Below are 23,476 nucleotides of genomic sequence, written 5' to 3'. Positions count from 1 at the left end.
AATATGGCTTGGGCTGGGCCTTCTCCGCTATCACTGAACCGTGTGCACATACCCACCACTCTGTGTTTGGAGCAGTGCCTCCTGGGAATTCCAAGGGGCTGTCCCATGGAGTGACTTGCATTCTGGGCTGGTATATGACACAGCGAGCCAGAAGGGCTGGCTAAACCGGTCTACAATGCACAAAGTAAATGGTGAGCGAGGTGGCGACCGAAGGCAGCCATGTGTCCACGCCTCTGTCAGGACGATCCAGGGCTAGCTGCCCCGGTTACTAAGGAAGTAAGAACCTGGTGGTCTGCAGATCATGAAAGTGTTTGTAGCGACTTCATGGTTCGGGTTCTCCTGGGATTTGCTCTGAAATCCCTCTGTGCTGCGCTTTAATGACTGAAGTTAGGCTCCAGGTTTGGCACCACAATCTGTGCTGTTTTCTGAGTGAAGTAGCTACTGGTGTTTGCAAGAGGCAACGTTTTAAAATGCTCCTTTTTGGAAGTTTTGCCTCTTTTCCCTCATTTCTGTGGCCTCCTCTGGCCGTACAAATCCAATCCCCACGAACGCCATGCATCAAATGCCAACGTTTGTTCTGATAACATCTCACATAGAGACTGTGGAGGCAAAACTGGGCAGCTGGGGAGAGATGGGACTTGAAGGAGAGGAGGTGAGCAGGGATGGGGGGCACAGCGGGAGTGGGGTATCAGGTAAGTTGAGGCAGTGACAGGGTTAGCAGGGGATGGTGGGGAAACAGGCTTGTATGGAGGTGAGGCTGGAGATGCAGGAGGTGGGGTAGGGGTGGGGGGAGGTCTGTGGCTGGCAAGGAGACTGGGGCAGAGGGAGGGTCAATGTCCCTGCACCAAACGCCTTGGAGCAGAGCCATAGGAACCAACCAGGCATTTACACATCAAGAGCCACCTACGCCACTACTTCCTTGATGCATTGGGGAGGTAAGAAAGCAGCACAATGGGGATCCCTTCAAGTGCAAATGCCTTGGCACAGAAGTACTGGGCTTCCCTCTGTGCCTGCATAACACTGATTTACCCCAACAACCCCCCATCCTTGATCATCACAACGTTCTCCTCTCTGCCTTCCTGGGGCGGGGTGGGACTCACCACTGCAGTGCCCCCTGCTGGCTGTCCTAGGGATCAGCTCTGCTAGCCAGTGCGCCCTCTTCTGGTGGTGTCTCGCCACAGTCACATCTGCTCCAGGGACCCTTGTCACTCCTAGGACTGTGGCGTCCTCATCATGACACAGCCCTTTGTCTGCGCCACACTCTGGGCTCCCTCCTTCCGGGGGAATGTCACAGTCCCTCTCTATGGCAAGTGGAGGCAGCGGGAGCCGGGCCTGCCCACTACTCTGGGTCCCAGCCCAGGGACCCTGTAGATGGCCACTGCTTGCAGCGCCCCCTCCAACTCCCACACAGTCTCCCAAGGGCTCTATTAACCCTTTAGAGCCCAGTGTGGGGCAGGTGCCCCATCACATCCACATACACACCCAGCTGGCCCCAGCTTTCCAAACAGCTCCACTTTGCCCAATCTCCATTCCCCCAGCACAACAAGTAGCTGTCCTGTGTCAGAGTTCAGCCTGGTAGCTTTTCTCAGCCTTGTTCATATTATTATCGCAGTGGCTAGGAGCCTCAATCGTGGACCAAAACTCCATTGCGCCAGGTGCTGTACAAACAGAACACAGAGAGAGCCAGAAAGCTGACAGTCTAAGAATAAGGCAAGAGTCCATAGATGGGGGGAACAAGGAAACAGTGAGACAACACCGGTCAACAAGGCACTATTTCACTATTCCTCTGTATGGAGTAATGAGCTACACTGGGCTTTTGAAAGGGAGTTTAAGGAAGTTAGGCTCCCAGTCCTAGCCAAACCTTTTTCTGTTAGATTCAAGAGCCCGTCTCCAGTCAGAAATCTCAGCCCCTTGTAGACCATGACAAAGTCCTCTCCACAGTCTCCTTTAGATTCGCTGCCCTACATGAGTGCTCACATTTTCTAATCTATATTCACTGTTATTAATCTTTTAGAAATCATGAAAACATTTTTGTTTGACTTTTTATTCCCCTCCAAACTTCTATTTCTTCAGCATCGCGGTTATAGTAGCAGCTAGGAACCCCCTTCAGAGATCAGGACTCCATTCTGCGAGGTGTGTACAGACAAGTAACAAAGAAAACAGTCTCTGAAGACAGCTTACGCCAGGGGTGGGCAAACTTTTTGGCCGAGGGCCACTTCGGGGTTGCAAAACTGTATGGAGGGCCAGGTAGGGAAGGCTGTGCCTCCCCAAACAGCCTGGCCCCTGCCCCCTGACTGTCCCCCTCAGAACCTCTGACACCCCCCTGCTCCTTGTCCCCAGGGATCCCCTTCCTGGATCACCCATCCCTAACCACCCCCAGGACCCCACCCCCATCTAACCCCCCTGCTCCCAGTTCCCTGACTGCCTTGACCCCTATTCACACCCCCGCCCCCTGACAGGCCCCCCGGGGCTCCCACGCTTATCCAACCTCCCTGTCCCCTGACTCCCCCCCAGGACCTCCTGCCCTTTATCCAACCCCCTTACCATGCCACTCTGGCAGCTGTGCCACCCAACCGGAGCCAAACATGCTGCCGCACTGCTCTGCAGGAGTGTGCAGCTCCGCCACCCAGAGCGCTGGCGGTGTGGCTGTGGGGGAGGGAGGACAGCATGGGAGGGGCCGGGGGCTAGCCTCCCTGACCGGGAGCTCAGGGGCCGGGCAGGACGGTCCCACGGGCCACCATAGTTTGCCCACCTCTGGCTTACGCTCTCTGTGTCAGACAGGAAGCATCAGGTGGAAAGGGGAGAGACAGGAAAAAGGCAAGAAAGAATTGGGTGAAGAGAAGGATGAAGAGACACTAGAACTGTAATTAGCCAAAAAGCAGAAGTCTCAGCTGGCTGCTTTCCTGCCCATTACCGGCTGGGAATGACCTGTGGTATTAGGACAGAGAGGGTTTAAAGCCCCAGTTCAGGAAGACTCTTCATTACTTGCTCACTTTATGTACATGTTTGAATGCTGTCCTGAGCAGGGACGCTTTCCTGAATCAAGGCCTGAAAGCAGTGGCTCCATTTACAGTTCTGTGGCTATTCCCCCATCTTAATCTGTTTGATGCTTAAATTACGGCTGCTTTGCCCTCATTAGTACATGTCCCTCGCAGCCCTCATTAGTACATGTCCCTCCTGCACCCATGGCAGCTAATGGCACAAATATCACTGTCTTTCTGACACTACTTAGCTGTAGCTTCATTAGCTGCATGTCAATTTACCCTCTCGCCCCCTGTTCCTGTTTGATTGGTTGCTAATGGGCTTTCAAGGTGATATTGAATGACTTTGCTTTTTTCCTTGACCACAACTAGTCATTTCTGGCATTGTTTCTGCCTTCCTTTGGAGTTTGTGGGAGGAGCGCCTGGGGATTCTCTACAGCAAAGTGAAATTGAAGTCAGCTCCTTGAAGCCTTGTGATTAATTTACAGGCTAGAGCTACTCAGAGTGAATCGACTATAGCTCAGTGTATCCTGCCATGAGTGATCCTTAACATTGGCTTGGGCCTCTGTTTCTCCTGAGGAATTGGGGCTTTGGGGACACCCACTTATCGTCTGGAAGAGAGGAAGGCAGTGTGGCCTGATGAGTAGAGCACTGGGCTGGGACTTGGGCGAGCTGGGTGCTAGTCCATTTCTGCCACTGGCCTGCGGGGTGGTCTTAGATGTCACTGCCCTGTGCCTCAGTTTCCCCATCAACATGTGGGGACAATGATGCTGACCTCTTTTGTAAAGTGCTTTGAAATCTATGGATCAGCAGCCGTGTATATGGAATCAGTATTTTCATTATTATAATAGCACATTGCAGCACCTCTTCTGTGAAGAATGGGGTAAAATCCACAAACTACTTCTAAGTCCATTGCCGGTGCTGCTCTGAGAGGAGGGATGAGCTGGCGCTCTAAGGCATTGAGCAGAGACTTAGGAGACCTAAGTTCTTCTCCCTGTTCTGCCACAGGCTTCCTGTGTGACCATGGGCAAGTCACATCACCTCTCTGTGCCTCAGTTTCCCCTCCCATCCTTTGTCTTGTCAGCTCTTCAGGGCAGGGACAGTCTCCCAGTAGGTGTATGTACAGCACCTAGCACAAGGGGAATCTTGATTGGTGCCTCTAGGGGACACTACAACCCTCGAGCTCCTGCCCAGATCAGCATTGTTTTCTGGGGTTCAGAGCCTCAAGTCAAGCCAAGCCCAGCCCAAGTCAGTTGGGAGCAACAGCCCTCATCACTTAACAGCGGTTCTGGGCCCTGTGTGAAAGGAGTTGGTGGTGTCAGCCTAGGATCCACCTCACTAACCCCTTGGAAATCAATGCAGTGAGACTAAGGACCGAACAGGCTGGGGAGGCATGTTGGTGAGTCTGCACAGAGAGTTTGCAACGCTGCTGCTGGTCTCTGCAGCTCCGACACTGCTCCCACTGATGTCTGTGGTGCAGGACATTTTCACCCGCCTTTCCGAATAAAGGGCTGTATGTGGAGATTGGGCTCCCAAGATTTCTCGAGAGCTCTCGGGCTACTTGCAGGCCTCCTGCTGGACATGACTTTGTTAAACCATAAGAACATAAGAACGGCCGTACCGGGTCAGACCAAAGGCCCATCTAGCCCAGTATCTGTCTGCCGACAGTGGCCAATGCCAGGTGCCCCAGAGGGAGTGAAGCTAACAGGCAATGATCAAGTGATCTCTCTTCTGCCATCCATCTCCATCCTCTGATGAACAGAGGCTAGGGACACCATTCTTTACCCTTCCTGGCTAATAGCCATTTATGGACTTAGCCACCATGAATTTATCCAGTTCCCTTTTAAACATTGTTATAGTCCCAGCCTTCACAACCTCCTCAGGTAAGGAGTTCCACAAGTTGACTGTGCACTGTGTGAAGAAGAACTTCCTTTTATTTGTTTTAAACCTGCTACCTATTAATTTCATTTGGTGACCCCCTAGTTCTTGTATTATGGGAATAAGTAAATAACTTTTCCTTATCCACTTTCTCAACATCACTCATGATTTTATATACCTCTGTCATATCCCCCCTTAGTCTCCTCTTTTCCAAGCTGAAGAGGCCTAGCCTCTTTAATCTTTCCTCATATGGGAGCCTCTCCAAACCGCTAATCATTTTAGTTGCCCTTTTCTGAACCTTTTCTAATGCTAGAATATCTTTTTTGAGGTGAGGAGACCACATCTGTACACAGTATTCGAGATGTGGGCGTACCATGGATTTATATATGATCAATAAGATATTCTCTGTTTTATTCTCTATCCCCTTTTTAATGATTCCTAACATCCTGTTCGCTTTTTTGACCGCCTCTGCGCACTGCGTGGACATCTTCAGAGAACTGTCTACGATGACGCCAAGATCTTTTTCCTGATTCGTTGTAGCTAAATTAGCCCCCATCATATTGTATGTATAGTTGGGGTTATTTTTTCCAATGTGCATTACTTTACATTTATCCACATTAAATGTCATTTGCCATTTTGTTGCCCAATCACTTAGTTTTGTGAGATCTTTTTGAAGTTCTTCACAATCTGCTTTGGTCTTAACTATCTTGAGTAGTTTATTATCATCTGCAAACTTTGCCACCTCACTGTTTACCCCTTTCTCCAGATCATTTATGAATAAATTGAATAGGATTGGTCCTAGGACTGACCCCTGGGGAACACCACTAGTTACCCCTCTCCATTCTGAGAATTTACCATTTATTCCTACCCTTTGTTCCCTGTCTTTTAACCAGTTCTCAGTCCATGAAAGGACCTTCCCTTTTATCCCATGACAGCTTAATTTACATAAGAGTCTTTGGTGAGGGACTTTGTCAAAGGCTTTCTGGGAATCTAAGTACACTATGTCAACTGGATCCCCCTTGTCCACATGTTTGTTGACCCCTTCAGAGAACTCTAATAGATTAGTAAGACACGATTTCCCTTTACAGAAACCGTGTTGACTATTGCTCAACAGTTTATGTTTCTCTATGTGTCTGACAATTTTATTCTTAACTATTGTTTAGACTAATTTGCCCGGTACCAACGTTAGACTTACTGGTCTGTAATTGCCGGGATCACCTCTAGAGCCCTTTTTAAATATTGGCATTACATTAGCTAACTTCCAGTCATTGGGTACCGAAACCGATTTAAAGGACAGGTTACAAACCTTAGATAATAGTTCCGCAACTTCACATTTGAGTTCTTTCAGAACTCTTGGGTGAATGCCATCTGGCCCCGGTGACTTGTTAATGTATCAATTAATTCCAAAACCTCCTCTAGTGACACTTCAATCTGTGACAGTTCCTCAGATTTGTCACCTACAAAAGCTGGCTCAGGTTTGGGAATCTCCCTAACATCCTCAGCCATGAAGACTGAAGCAAAGAATCCATTTAGTTTCTCCGCAATGACTTCATCATCCTTAAGTGCTCCTTTTGTATTTTGATCGTCAAGGGGCCCCACTGGTTGTTTAGCAGGTTTCCTGCTTCTGATGTACTTAAAAAACATTTTGTTATTACCTTTGGAGTTTTTGGCTAGCTGTTCTTCAAACTCCTCTTTGGCTTTTCTTATTACACTCTTGCACTTAAGCTGGCAGTGTTTGTGCTCCTTTCCATTTGCCTCACTAGGATTTGACTTCCACTTTTTAAAGGAAGGCTTCTTATCTCTCACTGCTTCTTTTACACGGTTGTTAAGCCACGGTGGCTCTTTTTTAGTCCTTTTACTGTGTTTCTTAATTTGGGGTATACATTGAAGTTGGGCCTCTATTATGGTGTCTTTTAAAAGGGCCCATGCAACTTGCAGGGATTTCACTTTAGTCACTGTATCTTTTAACTTTTGTTTAACTAACCCCCTCATTTTTGTATAGTTCCCTCTTTTGAAATTAAATGCCACAGTGTTGAGCTGTTGAGGTGTTCTTTCCCCCACAGGGATGTTGAATGCTATTGTATTATGGTCACTATTTCCAAGCAGTTCTGCTATAGTTACCTCTTGGACCAGCTCCTGTGCTCCACTCAGGATTAAATCTAGAGTTGCCTCTCCCCTTGTGGGTTCCCGTACCAGCTGCTCCATGAAGCAGTCATTTAAAGTATCGAGAAATTTTATCTCTGCATTTCTTCTTGAAGTGAAATGTTCCCTGTCAATATGGGGATAATTGAAATCCCCCAATATTATTGGGTTCTTAATTTTTATAGCATCTCTAATTTCCCTTAGCATTTCATCATCACTATTACTGTCCTGGTCAGGTCGTCGATAATAGATCCCTAATGTTATATTTTTATTAGAGTGTGAAATTTCCATCCATAGCGATTCTATGGAACATGTGGATTCACTTAAGATTTTTACTTCATTTGAATCTACATTTTCTTTCACGTATAGTGCCACTCCTCCCCCTGCACGACCTGTTCTGGCCTTCCGATATTTTTTGTACCCCGGAATGATTGTGTCCCGTTGATTGTCCTCAGTCCACCAGGTTTCTGTGATGCCTATTATCTCAATATCCTCCTTTATCACAAGGCACTCTAATTCACCCTGGCTGGGAAGCCACCTGTAAGAAATGTTTTAATGACTCGCAGACCTGCATGAATAATGAGTTGATTAACACAATGGCCCAATAGGATGATTAATTAGTGTGATCTGCAGTCAGGAGCAACTCGATGGGGAGGTGGGTTTGAGTGCTGTATAATCCATTGCTGGCAGCTTCGCAGAGGGAGCGCAGATGTCTTCACTTACACTAACTGCTTATGGAAATCTCGAAACCCTCCAGAGAATGACTCATTCTCAGGGCTCTCTCTGTTCAGTTTCTATTGATCAGAACCACTTCAGGGAGCAAGCTGCGCTGCCAGGGCGTGGTACTGCAGTGAGCTGTGCTGGTGGGGCGCGGTACTGCGGCGAGCTGCGCTGGCAGGGTGTGATACTGTGGCGAGCTGAGCTGGCGGGGTGTGGTACTGCAGCGGGGTATGGTACTGCAGCGAGCTGCACTGGCGGGGTGTGGTACCGCAGCGAGCTGCGCTGGCGGGGTGTGGTACCGCAGCGAGCTGCACTGGCAGGGTGTGGTAGTGCAGCAGGGTATGGTACTGCAGCGAGCGGCACTGGCGGGGTGTGGTACCGCAGCGAGCTGCACTGGCAGGGTGTGGTAGTGCAGCAGGGTATGGTACTGCAGCGAGCGGCACTGGTGGGGCATGGTACTGCCGCAAGTTGCAGTGGTGGGGTGTGGTACTGCAGTGAGCTGCACTGGTGGGGTGTGGTATTGCAGCGAGCTGTACTGGCGGGGTGTGGTACTGCAGCAGGGTATGGTACTGCAGTGAGTGGCGCTGCTGGGGCATGGTACTGCAGCGAGCTACGCTGGTGGGGTGTGGTACTGCAGCGAGCTGCGCTGGCAGGGTGTGGTACTGCAGCGAGCGGCGCTGGTGGGGTGTGGTACTGCAGCGAGCTGCGCTGGCGGGGTATGGTACTGCAGCAGGGTATGGTACTGCAGCGAGCGGCGCTGGTGGGGCATGGTACTGCAGCAAGCCGTGCTGGTGGGGTGTGGTACTGCAGCGAGCTGCGCTGGCGGGGTGTGGTACTGCAGCAGGGTATGGTACTGCAGCGAGCGGCGCTGGTGGGGCATGGTACTGCAGCGAGCTGCGCTGGTGGGGTGTGGTACTGCGGTGAACTGCTGTACAGCAGTGAGCTGCGGTGGCAGGGCATGGTACTGTGGTGAACTGCGGTATTGCAGCAAGCTGTGCTGGTGGGGTATGGTCCTGCAGTGAGCTGCACTGGCAGGGCGTGATCCTGTGGTGAACTGCGGTGCTGCAGCGATGCACTGGCGGGGCGTGGTGCTGCGGCGAGCTGTGCTGGCAGGGTGTGGTACTGAAGGCATAATTAATAATCTTTTAACTGTCAGGAATGGTACAGGCCACGATTTGGATGGTGCCCACTGTAGCATGGAAACTAAAATGAATTCTGTGGAGAGGGTCATTGCTAAGGGCCACAACTTCAGGCTGGCACCTGGAGCAAATAGCTAGGCTGAGTTGAGGCACGGGGAGAGGGAGAAATCTTCCCACACAAGCACCTAGTGTGTGCTGTGGCTGCGGAGCTGCTCTGTGGAGGCTTTGGTGCTCCCTGCCGCAAAGGGAGATCCCAGCCTTCCCAGGGCACAACCAGAGGAACATCCTTATTGAGGGCTTGTCTCCATGGGACATTATGCTGGTTGTGAGATCCCTTGGTAATTTGTCTGTGAGGTAAGGGGTGAATGTGAAGAGGGACATCCTTGTTCAGACATGGGGACCTTTCTCCAGTTTAGCTGATGTGACTTTGGAAGAAGGTTAAGTAAATAAATCCACAAAACAAGGCTCTTGCTGGCTTAAGCGTCCAAGAGATGGTTTGCCACCGAGCTGGAGTTTTGTGGGGGGTATTTCCCAGCCTGCCTGCCGAGCTGTTTGGGCTTCAGATGAATCTCCCTGAAACAGCACATGGGGGTTCAGTTCACCGTAGGTCACCCTCTCTTTCCTCCAGGCCAACTCTGAGGCAAGTTGGGTGCCTGCCTGGCCAGGCCCATCCTCTCTCTTCAGCAATTCCTGTGCTCCATGCATCAGCATCACTAACAATCTTGTTTCGGGCCTGGTGAAGATCAGAGGAAATTGTATGTCAAACTGGGGGATTCTAAGGTCTCCGTTTCCTCACAGAGTATTTTCTGCCTGTTCGTTCCCGTTCAGGATTTTTCCGGAGGTTCTCCTCTTCCTCCCCGTCCCCCAGGAGGCTTCCCTCCACCTCGCTTCTCCTGCCTGTGTCACTGGGAAGGGAATTTACCCTTCACAGGCCAAGTGAAGCAGCACTGAAGTAGTCTAGGCCTGATTCTGCTCCCACCCTGTCAATCAGGAGCAATGGCAGTGAAAACAGCAGAATTACACTAGATGCTGGTGGCTTCAGTGTTCGACCCCTCAGTGGCCTCAGATCACATATGCTCAGGGTACAAGTCAAAGCTGCCAGTACCACAAGGCCTAGCCGGCATCTGAACTCCAGACAGGCCGTCGCCAGCTCAAACATCATCACCAGTTGGAAGGATTTTGCATTTGGAATTGAGCCGACAATTTTGCTGATGGTAAACAGGCAACATCTGTCTCTGCTCTAGCAGTGCTGGTGCTTCAGGGTTAATGGACGTCTGAGCTGGTGGAGTTCACTCAGTCAAGTCAGCCTGTTGTCCAAACGTACCCTATACAGCTTAACTGACAGTATGAATAACAAGGCCTCGGCCTAAGCTTTCTCCCCTGCCTTGACTTGACAGAATCTCTTCTGGCCCTGGCCCTACAGTCCCCGCTTCTCTAGTACCTGGTGAGTGAATCAGCTGCCCCTGGGGTCCTAGCACCTGCTATCAGGGGATCATGAAATGAATTCTGCTGCTCTGTTGCAGTCAGTAATGTACACACCTCGGACTCTAGACGTAGAGGGTCCGATTCTCCTCTTACCTCCCCCACTGTAAATCAGCACTCAAGTCAACAGGTCACATCAGAGTCATGCCCAGTGGGACCTAAGAAGATGGCATTTTTTTACAGCCACCTGTACCAATGTAACTGCATTTCAATCTGTTTAGTGCAGGGGTTCCCAAACTTGGTTTACGGCTTGTTCAGGGTAAGTCCCCGGTGCGCTGCGAGACCCTTTGTTTACCTGAGCGTCTGCGGGTACGGCCACTTGCAGCTCCCAGTGGCTGCGGTTCGCTGTTCCCGACCAATGGGAGTTGCTGGAAGTGGCACAGGCCAGGGCATCGCTTCCCGCAGCTCCCATTGGCCAGGAATGGCAAACTGCAGCCACTGACTATCATTGGCCAATAGCAGAGATGGGATATTGGGCTGGGAAAGCCATTGAAGCAGACCCCTCGTTTCTAACAGGCTCCACGACACTCTAATATTCCCTGCATTAGTGCTGGAGGGAGGAGTTTCTTTTCCAGGACAAGTGAATAATCCATTGTTCCCCCAACTAACACAGGTCATCCCAGACTGGAAGGAACAAGAGTGGAATGCCGAAAAACCAGAGACCTACGCCGGGATTTTCCACTTCCAGTTCTGGCGATTTGGTGACTGGGTGGATGTGGTGATAGACGACCGCCTGCCAACGCTTCGCAACCAGCTCATCTACTGCCACTCCAACGCCAAGAACGAGTTCTGGTGTGCGCTGGTGGAGAAGGCCTATGCCAAGTAGGTATACGAGCAGGAGCCATGGAGGCCGAACTGCAGCCCTGCCTGGTGCTCTGTGTATTTAGCTCTACAGGAAGCAGTATGGCCTTGTGGACTGAGCACTGGACTAGGACTTGGAAGCCCTAGGTTTGAGTCCTGGCTCTGCCACAGGCCTGCCTCTTCCCCTGAGGTCTGCCCCCATCTCATCCCTTCCCCAGCTAACTCCTCACTCCCCTCCTGCATCGCTCGCTGCTCTCCCCTCTCTCGTCTCCACTGGGCTCCCTCTGCTCCCAGGCTGGGACAGGAGCTGCAGCCTAATGGGGAGCCTGCAGTCTGCCTGCCCATGAGATGCAGGTAGGAGGCAGCAGGGGCTGGCATGGGTTGATGACTCAACACTCTCCCGCAGTAACCACATTTTTGGTGTCCAGTCAGTACACCTGACCGGACACTGCCAGGTTGCTTTTTGACCGACTTTTCTGGTCAAAAACTGGACACCTGACAGCCCTATGTATAAAAGCTAGGTATGATTATTACTGATCATGGGTTCTTACTTTGTAAAGTTCTGTATCTATCCCTGGCGAAGGGAGGCACTGGCAAACCTCCTTACAGGTGGAGGATGATTGTCATCTTCCCTGGAGTGGCTGAGCTTGCTAAAAGTTTGGAACTATTTTGATGGACATTTAGTGGAACTTAGTGGAGTCCCTCTGAATTTCAGAAAGGGGTGGGGAGCATTTTGCAGTCAAATCCCCACATCTATGCCCACCCTTCCCAGTTCTGGTTCCAGGTTAGGTCTAAAAAATGGGCAGGGGACTGTTTCCCATAATAGCCTCGAATGCAGCCAAAATCCCAGGAGAACTGCCGATCTCGTGACACTGTCAGGATGGCAGCATCCTCGTCAGCTCCGCTGTGACAAATCCAAACCTGACACCTAGCCCTAACATGGCCTCGCACTGAATCCTACCGCATGCTAATTCTGATTGGGACTCACTGCAGGCGCCCCTCCTGCAGTGGACGCGGGGACACCCAGCGCTCAGGGGAAGTCTGGATGGCCTCGCCTCGATGTGCTGAAAGCAGCTGGTACTGTATGTGTGCTACTGCTCCCCGTCCTGCTCGCCCCACCTCCCTGAAATCACCTGGAATCTCCTGCAAGAGATCTCCATGCAAGGTTGCAAACCAGAGCAGAGCCTTTACATTCTCTGGAGTTTGCCATCATACGCACTTAGCTCAGAGTTTTTGCCCCTAATTTTTGCTTTCCATGTAATGGTTTTTCCCTTGAACAGAGAGTGAGTTCGTCGGTTCTCTCCACATCTGCACTCTGCATCAGTATCACCCCTTTGGCTTTGGCCATTACTCCTACTGCATGCCAGTGTAAGTGAGATCAAACTCAGGCCCAGAGGCTCCAGTTTCCTGGGCTTGTCAGCGAACGGTTCCTTTTAGCTGGGAGGCCTGGCGCTAGCCCAGGGAGCTGGAGACTCCAGACTGAGACACAGGATGAAAACTGCTGTCTCCCCATCACCTCCACTCCCATTTCCCAGACACAGATGGTTACCAGCATCTTCGTTCCGGCTAAGAAGGAAACAGCAGACCACTCTCCCAATTAGCTCCTGGCTCGCCCGTTAGGGGACTTGTTAATGCACAAGCCGGGAAGTCTGTTCTTCTTACTGCCACCTTAAGTTAACATCGTCTCCGCCATCTGCTCAAAACTTTCCCAGCTAGAGCCTCCAAGTCATTTGGGGGCTGGAGTGTCTGGAGTGCCCCAGCACTGTGAATTCTGATGCTGTCACCTGTCCATTGGCCCCACCACTGAATTGTTCCCACCTTGGCATCAGTGGAATAACTAGGACAGGAAAACTGGATGGGCAACAATGACACAGGGGCAACCTTCCCACACAAGGACTTGCCCTGCTCCACCCGCCTGACGTTCCTGCCAGGGAGCAGGGTCAGGGCGTGGGGGCTTGACCCACTCCCTAGCAGGAGTGCCCCAACCCTGCTCCCCTGGCGTGGGGTTGCCCATTTTGCCAGGGCCCCACAATTGGCCAGGGCCCTGGACACGGCCCACTGGCCCAGTGGCTAATCTGCCACTGGCTCAGACCCGCCTCCATGAGGCACACCCCTGGCTGGGGCTGGAGATCGGGGCAGCAGCGTGTGGCAACGGCAGGAGAGGGACATGGCTGGACACTGAGCCAGGGTCCGGGAATCCCAGCTTGTGGATTTGGGGGGCTCTGGCCCTGATCTGGGTGGGCCTGGATGCAAAGTGTGTGGGCCGCAGCCCACCCAGGCCTGCCCATGGCTATGCCCCTGCTTGGTATGAAAATGAAATGCTCCCCCGGTGCCTATTGAAATGCTACCAATAAACCTCTTCTGGTGGTGTTTGCCATCACAAACTCAGAACTGAGGCCTGGTTCATCCCAAGACTTCGTCTTTATGTCCAGATTGTTCGTCATGCACCCTGCACAATTTTAAGGTTTTGTGTCCAAATGGGGCAAAATTTGTAGTTTCCCACGTTTTCTGCATGGAAGCAGGGGCTGCTCAGCAGTTCTGTGTGATATTTCATTGAGGTTTTGGCTGGAAAAGTTCAGATGGGACATATATCCATCTGGATCAAAACCAGGCAGCATTTGGGGGAGCCCCTAGGAAGTGAAATTACATCTTGCAGTCTGCTTCAGCTGTTACCAGCTTTTGATCAAGATTCCTTATGAGGGGAGAAAACGCTCCCGTAGAACTGAACGTGTGGAACAGCCCTATGCTGTGTTTGACAACAGTGAACGTAATAATTGTGCTTTGCACCTTCCATCCCGAGCTCTCAAAGTGATGAACAAGTGAAATCTCACCAACCCCCCCCTGCAATGTAGGTTTTAGTGTCTTCAATTTACAGGCACTGAAACAGGTGCACAGAGATCAAGGACAATATTTTCCAACTTGCATGCCTGACGGTAAGCACCTATATGATCATCCTGAGTTTCAGAGCAACCGCGACTCCTGCTGAGTTCAACGTTGGCCTACATGACTTGCTGGGTGGTTCAAGGAAGGTTGAGGCAGAGCTGAGGATAGAGCCTAGGTCTAGGGACCCCACTCCCGTGCCTTAAATCCCACAACCATTTGCTGCTATTAATTACAGGGGAATGGTTGCCAGGAGGAGAATCTTGGCCCATGGCTTCAGTTCAGATAAAGACCAAACGCTGCTGCTTATCCAAACTCATGCAGGGCTGGCCACACAGAGAGATTTCTGATGCTCCTCACTTCTGTTTGAGCCAGAAATCGAGTGGGAAGAATCATTCAGCATTTCCTGTCCCAGCTCATGAGAAATCCAAGGGGAGGGAAGTCTATCAAAACCTCTTAACCTCAGGAAAGTTTTGGCTGGAGATTTTCATGAAGATTTGGTGGTGGTTGGTGGCTCTTCTTTATGACTTATTATTTTAGTAGGGTAGAATCCTTGGGATCGGGACCCCATTGGAGAAGACAGTCCTTGCAATGGGGAGTGGGTAGAGAAACAACCTGCAAGCAAACAAATCTGATGAAGGATGGGCCCAGCTTTGTTAGCTACGTGTGTGTGGTTTGGGGTTTGCTTTGTCTTTTTAACTGGGGTCAGAGGTAAGGAGGACGGAAGGACAGTCACCGTGAAAAGCTGCTTGTCCACCCCTATTTAATACACAAACCAGTCGAGGCTCACCCAGTCCTGGAAATGCTGTCAGAGCCCAATCTGGGGGGCAATATTGGGCACACAGACTACAATACTCCAACCCTCTCCTAGAGCCCCGTGACTGCTGCTAACCTCCACACGTGCTGTCTTCATTCCTCCCCTCTTGCAGGCTCTCTGGGTGCTACGAGGCCCTAGATGGAGGCAACACAGCGGATGCACTAGTAGATTTTACCGGTGGTGTCTCTGAGCCCATCGACCTGATCGAAGGGAACTATGTTAACGACGAAGCCAAACGAAATCTCCTCTTTGAGCGAGTGCTGAAGGTCCACAACCGGGGAGGGCTCATCAGCTGCTCTATCAAAGTAAGATGTGTGCAGCTGTTGTGGTTTGTCTGGTAGTGGCACTGAGAGGTCCCAGTCAGGGATCAGCTGGGCTCTGTGCACACACACAGTGGAAGGATGGTTCCTGCCCTAAATTGCTGACAATCCAGGTAGATAGTGTGAGCCTGCTTTAGCTCTCTCTGCTGACAGAGTGATGCCTGATCTTCCCCGGGGAGATCAGAATCGGGCCCCTTGGTGATGCAGACACTTAAGGGAGAATTTTATTTTCGGAGTCCCTGTTGCAGTGCATCTGGGCTGGTTTACAAAAGGCTGGGCTGATTTGCAGTGCGTCTGGTCTGGCTGGCTTTCAACCCACTGTGGACATGATCACTTGTTCACTGCGATGCTAGTGCTTCCTGGGTTCGCCCGTAACAACGGAACCCCTCTCTCGATGTCCCATGCACGCATGTCATCAGAGATCATAGCGTCTGGAGAAGGGACAATCCCTGTACGGGATCTAACCACCCCCTTGCTTTTTTGCAAACGAATGCATGTTCCCTACAGTGTATTCTCCAGCCTCATACTATTTTAACTGTCTCGGGTGCTGAGGCATCCAGCACTTCCCTCAGGAGACTGTAACGGCCAGACTGCGTCAGCGTTCCCTGATAGTCAGCACGCATCTCCCTTCGCTCACTTTCCCCCTGCAGGACATTCAGCTTTCCCACTCCCCGCCTTCTGGAGCTGCAGACCCATGATGATTGTAATGGGGCAGCTCTTCTACCTGGGATCCACGTGCACCATCCCTCCCCATTTTCCTGGGGTTCCATGGAGGGGCTCTCCCTGGGTTTGGGGACCTGTGCCTGGACAGGGACAGGACTAAGGAAGTAAAATCTCCCCGTCCACCCAGCCACATGCCGCCTGCTAGGAAAAGTTCTTACAGCCCCAAGCTGTGTTACCTTCTGCAAGCACCTCCACGCTGGGGGAAAACCCTTGATATGGGGGGTAGGGGTGGGCTGGGAGGCAGCCACAGCTAGGGAGACTCTGATAATGGAGGTCCTGGAGTGAGTTCAGAGGCCTCTTGCCTTCTGGAGACCCCCAGAGCTGTGGGAATCTGTTGGTTCATTTCCAGCTGGGGTGCAGGAGACAGCAAGCCTGTGGGGATGCGAACTCCCAGCTGCTTCTTTGCCAAAATGTAAATTTCTCACTCACACTCCTTTTCCCGCCAAAGAATGGCTGCCTGACCAGGTGATAGTCCATCTGATTTTGTTGACACCTGGCTGAGCTGTCAGTTTGCCTTTTGTCTCTGAGGAACTGGTTTGTGCCTGCTTTTCTAAACCTGGAATGTGTCTCAGTAATGTTATACAGTAGAGTCTTATAATTTTCCATACAATGTAAAGGGTGACAGAAATGACTAGGGATATGGAACAGCTTCCATATGAGGAGAGATTGATAAGACTGGGAGTTTTCAGCTTGGAAAAGAGATGACTAAGGGGGGATATGATAGAGGTCTGTGAAATCATGATTAGTGTGGAGAAAGTAAATAAGGAAGTGTTATTTACTCCTTCTCATAACACAAGAACTGGGGGTGACCAAATGAAATTAATAGGCAGCAGGTTTAAAAAAAAACAAAAGGAAGTATTTCTTCATGCAACACACAGTCAACCTGTGGAACTCTTTGCCAGAGGACCTTGTGAAGGCCAGGACTGTAACAGGGTTCAAAAAAGAACTTGATAAATGCATGGAGGATAGGTCCATTGATGGCTATTAGGCAGGATGGACAGGGATGGTGTCCCTAGCCTCTGGTTGCCAGAAGCTGGGAATGGGTGACAGGGGATGGATTACTTGATTCCTTGTTCTGTTCATTCCCTCTGGGGCACCTGGCATTGCCCACTGTCAGAAGACAGGATACTGGGCAAGATGGACCTTTGGTCTGACCCAGTATGGCCGTTCTTATGTTAATATTGTGACTCATATTTTACCAGGACAATAATAAACAGCATATTATGGGTTTTCAAATGATACCTCACAAGGCTTACTTTGTACAAAATCCATTATAGTTTTGTAAACAGGGTAAACACAGTGATACAGACCATCACAGGAAGGAGGGATAGCTCAGTGGTTTGAGCATTGGCCTCCTAAACCCAGCATTGTGAGTTCAATCCTTGAGAGGGTGATTTGGGGGACTGGTCCTGCTTTGAGCAGGGGGTTGGACTAGATGATCTCTTGAGGTCCCTTCCAACCCAAATGATCTATGTTTCTATGATAACCTTCCTGGAGCCAAAAGCCGTGGGTCTGCTTTGTGTTTCTCTGGCCAGGCCACCACAGCAGCTGACATGGAAGCCCGCCTGGACTGTGGCCTTGTCAAAGGACATGCCTACGCTGTGACAGACGTGCGGAAAGTCCGCCTGGGCCATGGCCTGCTGGCCTTCTTCAAGTCAGAGAAGCTGGATATGATCCGGCTGCGGAACCCCTGGGGGGAGAGGGAGTGGAACGGCCCATGGAGCGACACGTGAGTAAAGCTGAGGCGAGGAGGTTGCCAGCTACCTACCCACCAGCGTTCCTCAGCTGAGATCCTGTGTGTTTGTGGGGCCTGTGGTGTGAGGAGGGGTATTATGGGCAGATGGGATGGACTGTCTCCCAGGGGTGCTGGAGCTGGTGAAACTCAGGGCCCGTCGCTATTTGAAAATGTTTCTGATTCCACATGATGTCTCAGCCAAGCAGTGGGCAGTTTGGCTTCTCCAACATCCATGTACACAGGTCTTTTCCTGAGGAGGCCGGGCGCCAGCTGCAGGGGCTGTTTGTGATGGGATTGCGCAGTGCTGAACGCTCTCCCTGGGGCCTAGCAGACTTTATATGGTTCATCAAGGGTCTAGTGGGTGTTATGGGCCAGATCCTCAGCCTGTTTACACCCAGTGCAGCTGAAGGAGAGAGCAGAGGGTGGCTTGAAGTCATCTTTTGGCTCCCCCAATCCAGGACCAGGCAAGGTGGCCCCCAGTAGGACTTATCCTGCGGCACCCCTAAGAACCTTAGAGCTGGCAAGAATTGTGGGAGAATTGTATGCTCTGCCCTGGCACACCCCACCCTGATGCCCCCTCCATGCAGGTAGAGGGAGCAAATGATGTAGAGACAGCATAGATCTATTTCCCTCTCCCCACCCCCACCGTGTCTTAGGGAAACCTCAGCTGCTGCTTTCTGGGCAGCTTTCCAGCTGCTTTGTGCTGCTGAGGCTGGCACTGGAGCCACGGATCTGGCCCTGCTGGGGTAGCCAAGCAGCTCTGCCGTGCTGCTCGTGAAATCTGTTAACCCCACGGGTGGAGCTTGAGGTGGTTGCTCTCAGTGCATCAGCCAGGCTGCGCAAGTTCAAATTTGCAATCTCCTCTGGCACAGTTGGTGGGGTTTGCAAACTCTGTGGGCCAGATCCTCAGTCTGGCCGAGGTGTACTCTGCTCCAGACACAGGGAGGGGAGGAAAATGTTAGATCAAAGCCACTTACTCACTCCCCTGATCCTTGAGTGTTGAACTAGCCCCCAGTGTAATCTAGAGCAGCCCAGGGGCTACATGAGCTGTATGCCATCCAGCTGTCTATCCCCTTTGCTCCACCAGAGGGCTCAAATGTGGCTAAAGTAATGCACAGACCTCGTGCTGGCCCCTACTCAGGGCAGATTCCCCCAGGCTGAATAAACAGCTGAACCCCAGGATGTCTCCCCTTTTCCGCTCAGTAACGATTCCCTTCTGTTCCCCTCGGCAGCTCTGAGGAGTGGCAGAAGGTGAGCAAGAGTGAGCGAGAGAAGCTGGGGATGACAGTGGATGACAACGGAGAGTTTTGGTGAGTCCCTGCTGGGTTCTGTACAATGTCAAGGGGCAGCTGTGTGGATTGATTACTCCCACCCCACCATTTCCCATTGAACTGGCACGGGAGCACAGGACTCGCGGCATGTAGCAAGAGAGGTCTGAAAATAATCCATGCCAGACAAGCTTCAGTGAAGGCTCCAGTTCACAACCTCAGGGGAACACATCAGACCATGTGGAATTAGCGCTGGGTGGCTGGAACCCTAGGCAAGTATGGCTCTTTGTCGCCCCGTAGTGGCTGGTCCGCATTTGGGGTTTTTCTCTTGTAGTCCTTCACTCAAGCCACAGAAGCCCATGCTTTTAAACAGGGCAGTCAATTAAATGCAGTTAACTCATGCGATTAACTCAAAAAAATTAATCATGATTAATTGCAGTTTTAATCGCGCTGTTAAGTAACAGAATACCAGTTGAAATGTAATCAGTATTTTTGGATGTTTTTCTACATTTTCAAATCTATTGATTTCAATTACAACACAGGTATCAGAGGGGTAGCCATGTTAGTCTGGATCTGTAAATGCAGCAAAGAGTCCTGTGGCACCTTATAGACTAACAGACGTTTTGGAGCATGAGCTTTCGTGGGTGAATACCCACTTCGTCGGATGCTCATGCTCCAAAACGTCTGTTAGTCTATAAGGTGCCACAGGACTCTTTGCTGCAATTACAGCACAATATGCAAAGTGTGCAGTGCTCAGTGTATCATTTTTACAGTGCAAATATTTGTAATAAAAATAATAACATAAACAAAAGAAATAGTATTTTTCAGTTCACCTCACACAAGTACTTTAGTGCAATCTCTGTATCATGAAAGTGTAACTTAAAAATGTAGATTTTTTTCTTGGTTTCATAGCTGCACACAGAAACAAAACAATGTAAAACTTTAGAGCCTACAAGTCCACTCAGTCCTACTTCTTATTTAGCCAATCGCTAAGAATAAAAAGTTTGTTTATATTTACCGGAGATAATGCTGCTGGCTTTTTATTTACAATGTCACCAGAAAGTGAGAATTGCCATTTGCATGGCACTGTTGTAGCTGACATGGCCGGCTTTAGGCCGATTTCCCCAGAATTAGTCCCCACGCCTAAGAAGGCCCCGCGCTGGCGCCTTTTTAATTTTTACTCACCCGAAGACCCGGAGCGAGTGAAGGACCTGCTGCCGAAGTGCCTGCTGGCATCACAAGATATTTATGTGCCAGATGTGCTAAAGATTCATATGCCTCTTCATGCTTCAGCCATCATTCCAGAGGATATGCTTCCATGTCGATGATGCTCATTAGAAAAAGCAATGCATTAATTAAATTTTTGATTGAGCTCCTTGGGGGAGAATTGTATGTCTCCTGCTCTGTTTTACCCTCATTCTGCCATTTATTTCATGTTATAGCAGTTTCGGATGAAGACCGAGCACATGTTGTTCGTTTTAAGAACACTTTCACTGTAGATCTAACAAAATGCAAAGAAGGTACCAATGTGAGATTTCTAAAGATAGCTACAGCACTCGATGCAAGGTTTAAGAATCTGAAGTGCCTTCCAAAATCTGAGAGGGACGAGGTCAGAAGTCTTAAAAGAGCACCACTCCGATGCAAAAACTACAGAACCCGAACCACCAAATAAGAAAATTAACCTTCTGCTGGTGGCATCTGACTCAGATGATGAAAATGAACATGCGTCGATCCACACTGCTTTGGATCATTATTGAGCAAAACCTGTCATCAGCATGGACACGTCCTCTGGCATGGTGGTTGAAGCATGAAGGGGCATAGGAATCTTTAGTGCATCTGGCATGTAAATATCTTGCATCGCCGGCTACAACAGTGCCATGCAAACACCTATTTTCACTTTCAGGTGACATTGTAAACAAGAAGCAGCAGCATTATCTCCTGCAAATTGTAATCAATCTTGTTTGTCTGAGCGATTGGCTGAACAAGAAGTAGAACAAGGTGGACTTGCAGGCTCTAAAACTTTACATTGTTTTACTTTTTAATGCAATTCTTTTTTGTACATAATTCTGTATTTGTAAGTTCAGCTTTCATGATAAAGAGATTGCACTCCAGTACTTGTATGAGGTGAATTGAAAAATACTATTTCTTTTGTTTTTAAGTGCAGATATTTGTAATCAAACATAAATATAAAGCGAGCACTGCACACTTTATATTCTGTGTTGTAATTTAAATCAATCTACTTGAAAATGTAGAAAACATCCAAAAACATTGAAATAAATGGTATTCTATTATTGTTTAACAGTGCAATTAATTTTTTTAATCATTTGACAGCCCTACTTTTAAGTAGTGATTTTCAAAGGAGTCTTTCAATGGGATTTGGGTGCCGAACTCCCTTAAGCATCTTTGGAAATCCAGCCTCCGCTCTGTAAGTGCTGGGTTCAAATCCTTCTGGTGTTCCGCCTAGAACAGACACAGGTAGTAGATAAATCTCCCGTGTATGCATGGGAAGACAGGACTAGAACCCTGCTCCTTCAGCTCCAAAAACCACAAGTCTCTGCCGCTTGAGCTAAAAGATTGTTCTCATTGCTTTCTCTGAGAGCATGTCCCGTAGCCACGCTGCAGCGCACCAGCCACTAGAGGGCAGGATCACGCACCCGGTACATAACAGCTGATCACAGGCTGCTTGTAGTGTATTGGCCGCACAAGGTGAGCTGTAGGCACACGAGGCTCAGCACTGCCAATGACCCCTTTCCTGTCGTAGGATGACATTTGAAGACTTCTGCAAATATTTCACCGACATCATCAAGTGCCGTCTCATAAACACCTCCTACCTGAGCATCCACAAGACTTGGGAGGAGGCGGTGATGCGCGGGGTGTGGACAAGACACGACGAGCCCCTCAAGAACCGCTCCGGAGGCTGTATCAACCACAAAACCACCTTCCTGCAGAACCCCCAGGTGAGATGGCAGAGAGGTATGGAGAAGGGGATCTGCCAGAAATGACCTGAGGCCTGGCAGGGTAACAGGAGCCTAGTTGAGCCATTGGAGGTCAAAGTCTGGAGTGGCTTTCAGACTCCTAAACAGAGCAGCCAGCCATGATGCTGTCCTGGGGTTAACCACCTGTAATGAGCTCTTCTGTGCTTTTTGTCTCTGGCGCTGAGAGCTTTGCAGTGAGCTAGCCAGTGCATCAAAACCAAAGAAAACACGTCTGTGCGCAGCAAAGCCACTGGCTTTTGGAAACAAGAGGAAGCATGGTCCAGTGGTTAGAGCACTAACCTAAGACTAGACCTGGGTTCAAGTCCCTGCTCCGCCCGACTCTTTTATACCTCAGTTCCCCATCTGTACAATGGGGATAATAGCATAGGGGTGCTGTGAGGATAAATACATTACAAATTGTGAGGGGCTCAGATCCAAGAGTGATAGGATGGACAGATGAGAGAAATCCTGTACAACCCATGCTTGGGTCTGCCCAGACAGAGCCAGGTCAGACTGGGTGCTGAACTTCCCACACGAGTGCAAATCCCCTACACATCAGACTTAGTCTACTCAACACATAGTCACTTGCTGGATTTGGGCCCAGGTTATATCCAGAGGTGAGAAAGCTCCTGCACCCCTCTTGGCACAGTTAACCCTTCTCTCCCGGCTCCCCCTCGCCATTAGCACACCTTGCAGAATGGAAGGTCTCTCACCTTTCCTCTCTCGGCTGTGTCATTACTTCTAGTACGTGTTTGACGTGAAAAAGGCAGAAGACGAAGTGCTAATCAGCATCCAGCAGAAACCAAAGAGGACCAGCCGCAAAGAGGGCAAAGGAGAGAACTTGGCCATCGGGTTTGAGATCCACAAGGTAAGCTAGAGTATGTGCATTGTTAGCCTGAGTGCTTGCTTCCTGGGTGCATAGGAGGGGGCAGATGGCTGAGGAAGCTTCCCAAGCAAATCCAAGCAGGACCCTGGTGGAACGCTGCTGTAGCGCTCCTCAGTGCGTAAGCAGCGGATAGATGGAATGTCAAGCTGCCCCATGACTATAGGGGGCATGGTCAGCTGAGTTGAAGGTGTTACTAGGCCCCTCCCCTCTCTGCAGCTGGTAGCACACGGGGAGGGTAGGATTGCAGCCCACACACGGTGTCACTGCCCTCTAGTGTCGGGCTCTCAGACACAGATCGCTGATGTCAGGAACTCACACACATGGGAAGACAATGCATTGCCCAGACAGGGTCTGTGGTCACCAGATCTTGGGCCTGAGGTCGGAGGGACCAAAGACCTGTAGTAGAAAAAGCACTGTGGGGAGACATGGTGAAGGAGGGAGGAGGTGCCTACCTTGTAAGCCTGGCCTAGGTCATGCAGCAGTGAGTGGGAAATGACTGGGTGCCACTGGCTTAGTCATACCTGCCAGCATGAATGCGGTAGGAGGGGGCACCGAGGGTGTTAGTATCAGAAAGATTGGGAAATTGGGCGAGCTTTCAGAGAGGTAGGGCAGTAAATACACATACACCCAGCAAAGCAGAAGGGATAGGAATGGCTGATCTGTTACCCCGAGCACTGAACCTCCCTTTAACCTACCTGGTGTGGTGCACCATCTCTCATTAGTAGCTAG

At 50.3% G+C, this 23,476-nt stretch overlaps 1 protein-coding gene across 4 annotated transcripts in view; it reads left to right on the top strand.

Moving 5' to 3' along the window:
- CAPN5 (calpain 5) overlaps positions 1 to 23,476 on the top strand; it is a 128,859-nt gene that overhangs the window by 92,651 nt on the left and 12,732 nt on the right. For all 4 annotated transcript variants that reach the window (XM_050930503.1, XM_050930523.1, XM_050930513.1 and 1 more), the window contains 6 exons: positions 10,956 to 11,164; positions 14,953 to 15,145; positions 17,419 to 17,612; positions 18,851 to 18,928; positions 21,648 to 21,843; positions 22,607 to 22,729. In XM_050930503.1, the coding sequence (XP_050786460.1) occupies positions 10,956 to 11,164; positions 14,953 to 15,145; positions 17,419 to 17,612; positions 18,851 to 18,928; positions 21,648 to 21,843; positions 22,607 to 22,729 (993 nt within the window). The remainder of the gene's footprint in view (positions 1 to 10,955; positions 11,165 to 14,952; positions 15,146 to 17,418; positions 17,613 to 18,850; positions 18,929 to 21,647; positions 21,844 to 22,606; positions 22,730 to 23,476) is intronic.

Source organism: Gopherus flavomarginatus, chromosome 1, assembly GCF_025201925.1.
Source record: "Gopherus flavomarginatus isolate rGopFla2 chromosome 1, rGopFla2.mat.asm, whole genome shotgun sequence".
Taxonomy (NCBI): Eukaryota; Metazoa; Chordata; order Testudines; family Testudinidae; genus Gopherus; species Gopherus flavomarginatus.
The sequence above is the reverse complement of the archived record's forward strand: the minus strand, read 5'-3'. Positions and strand labels throughout refer to the sequence as shown.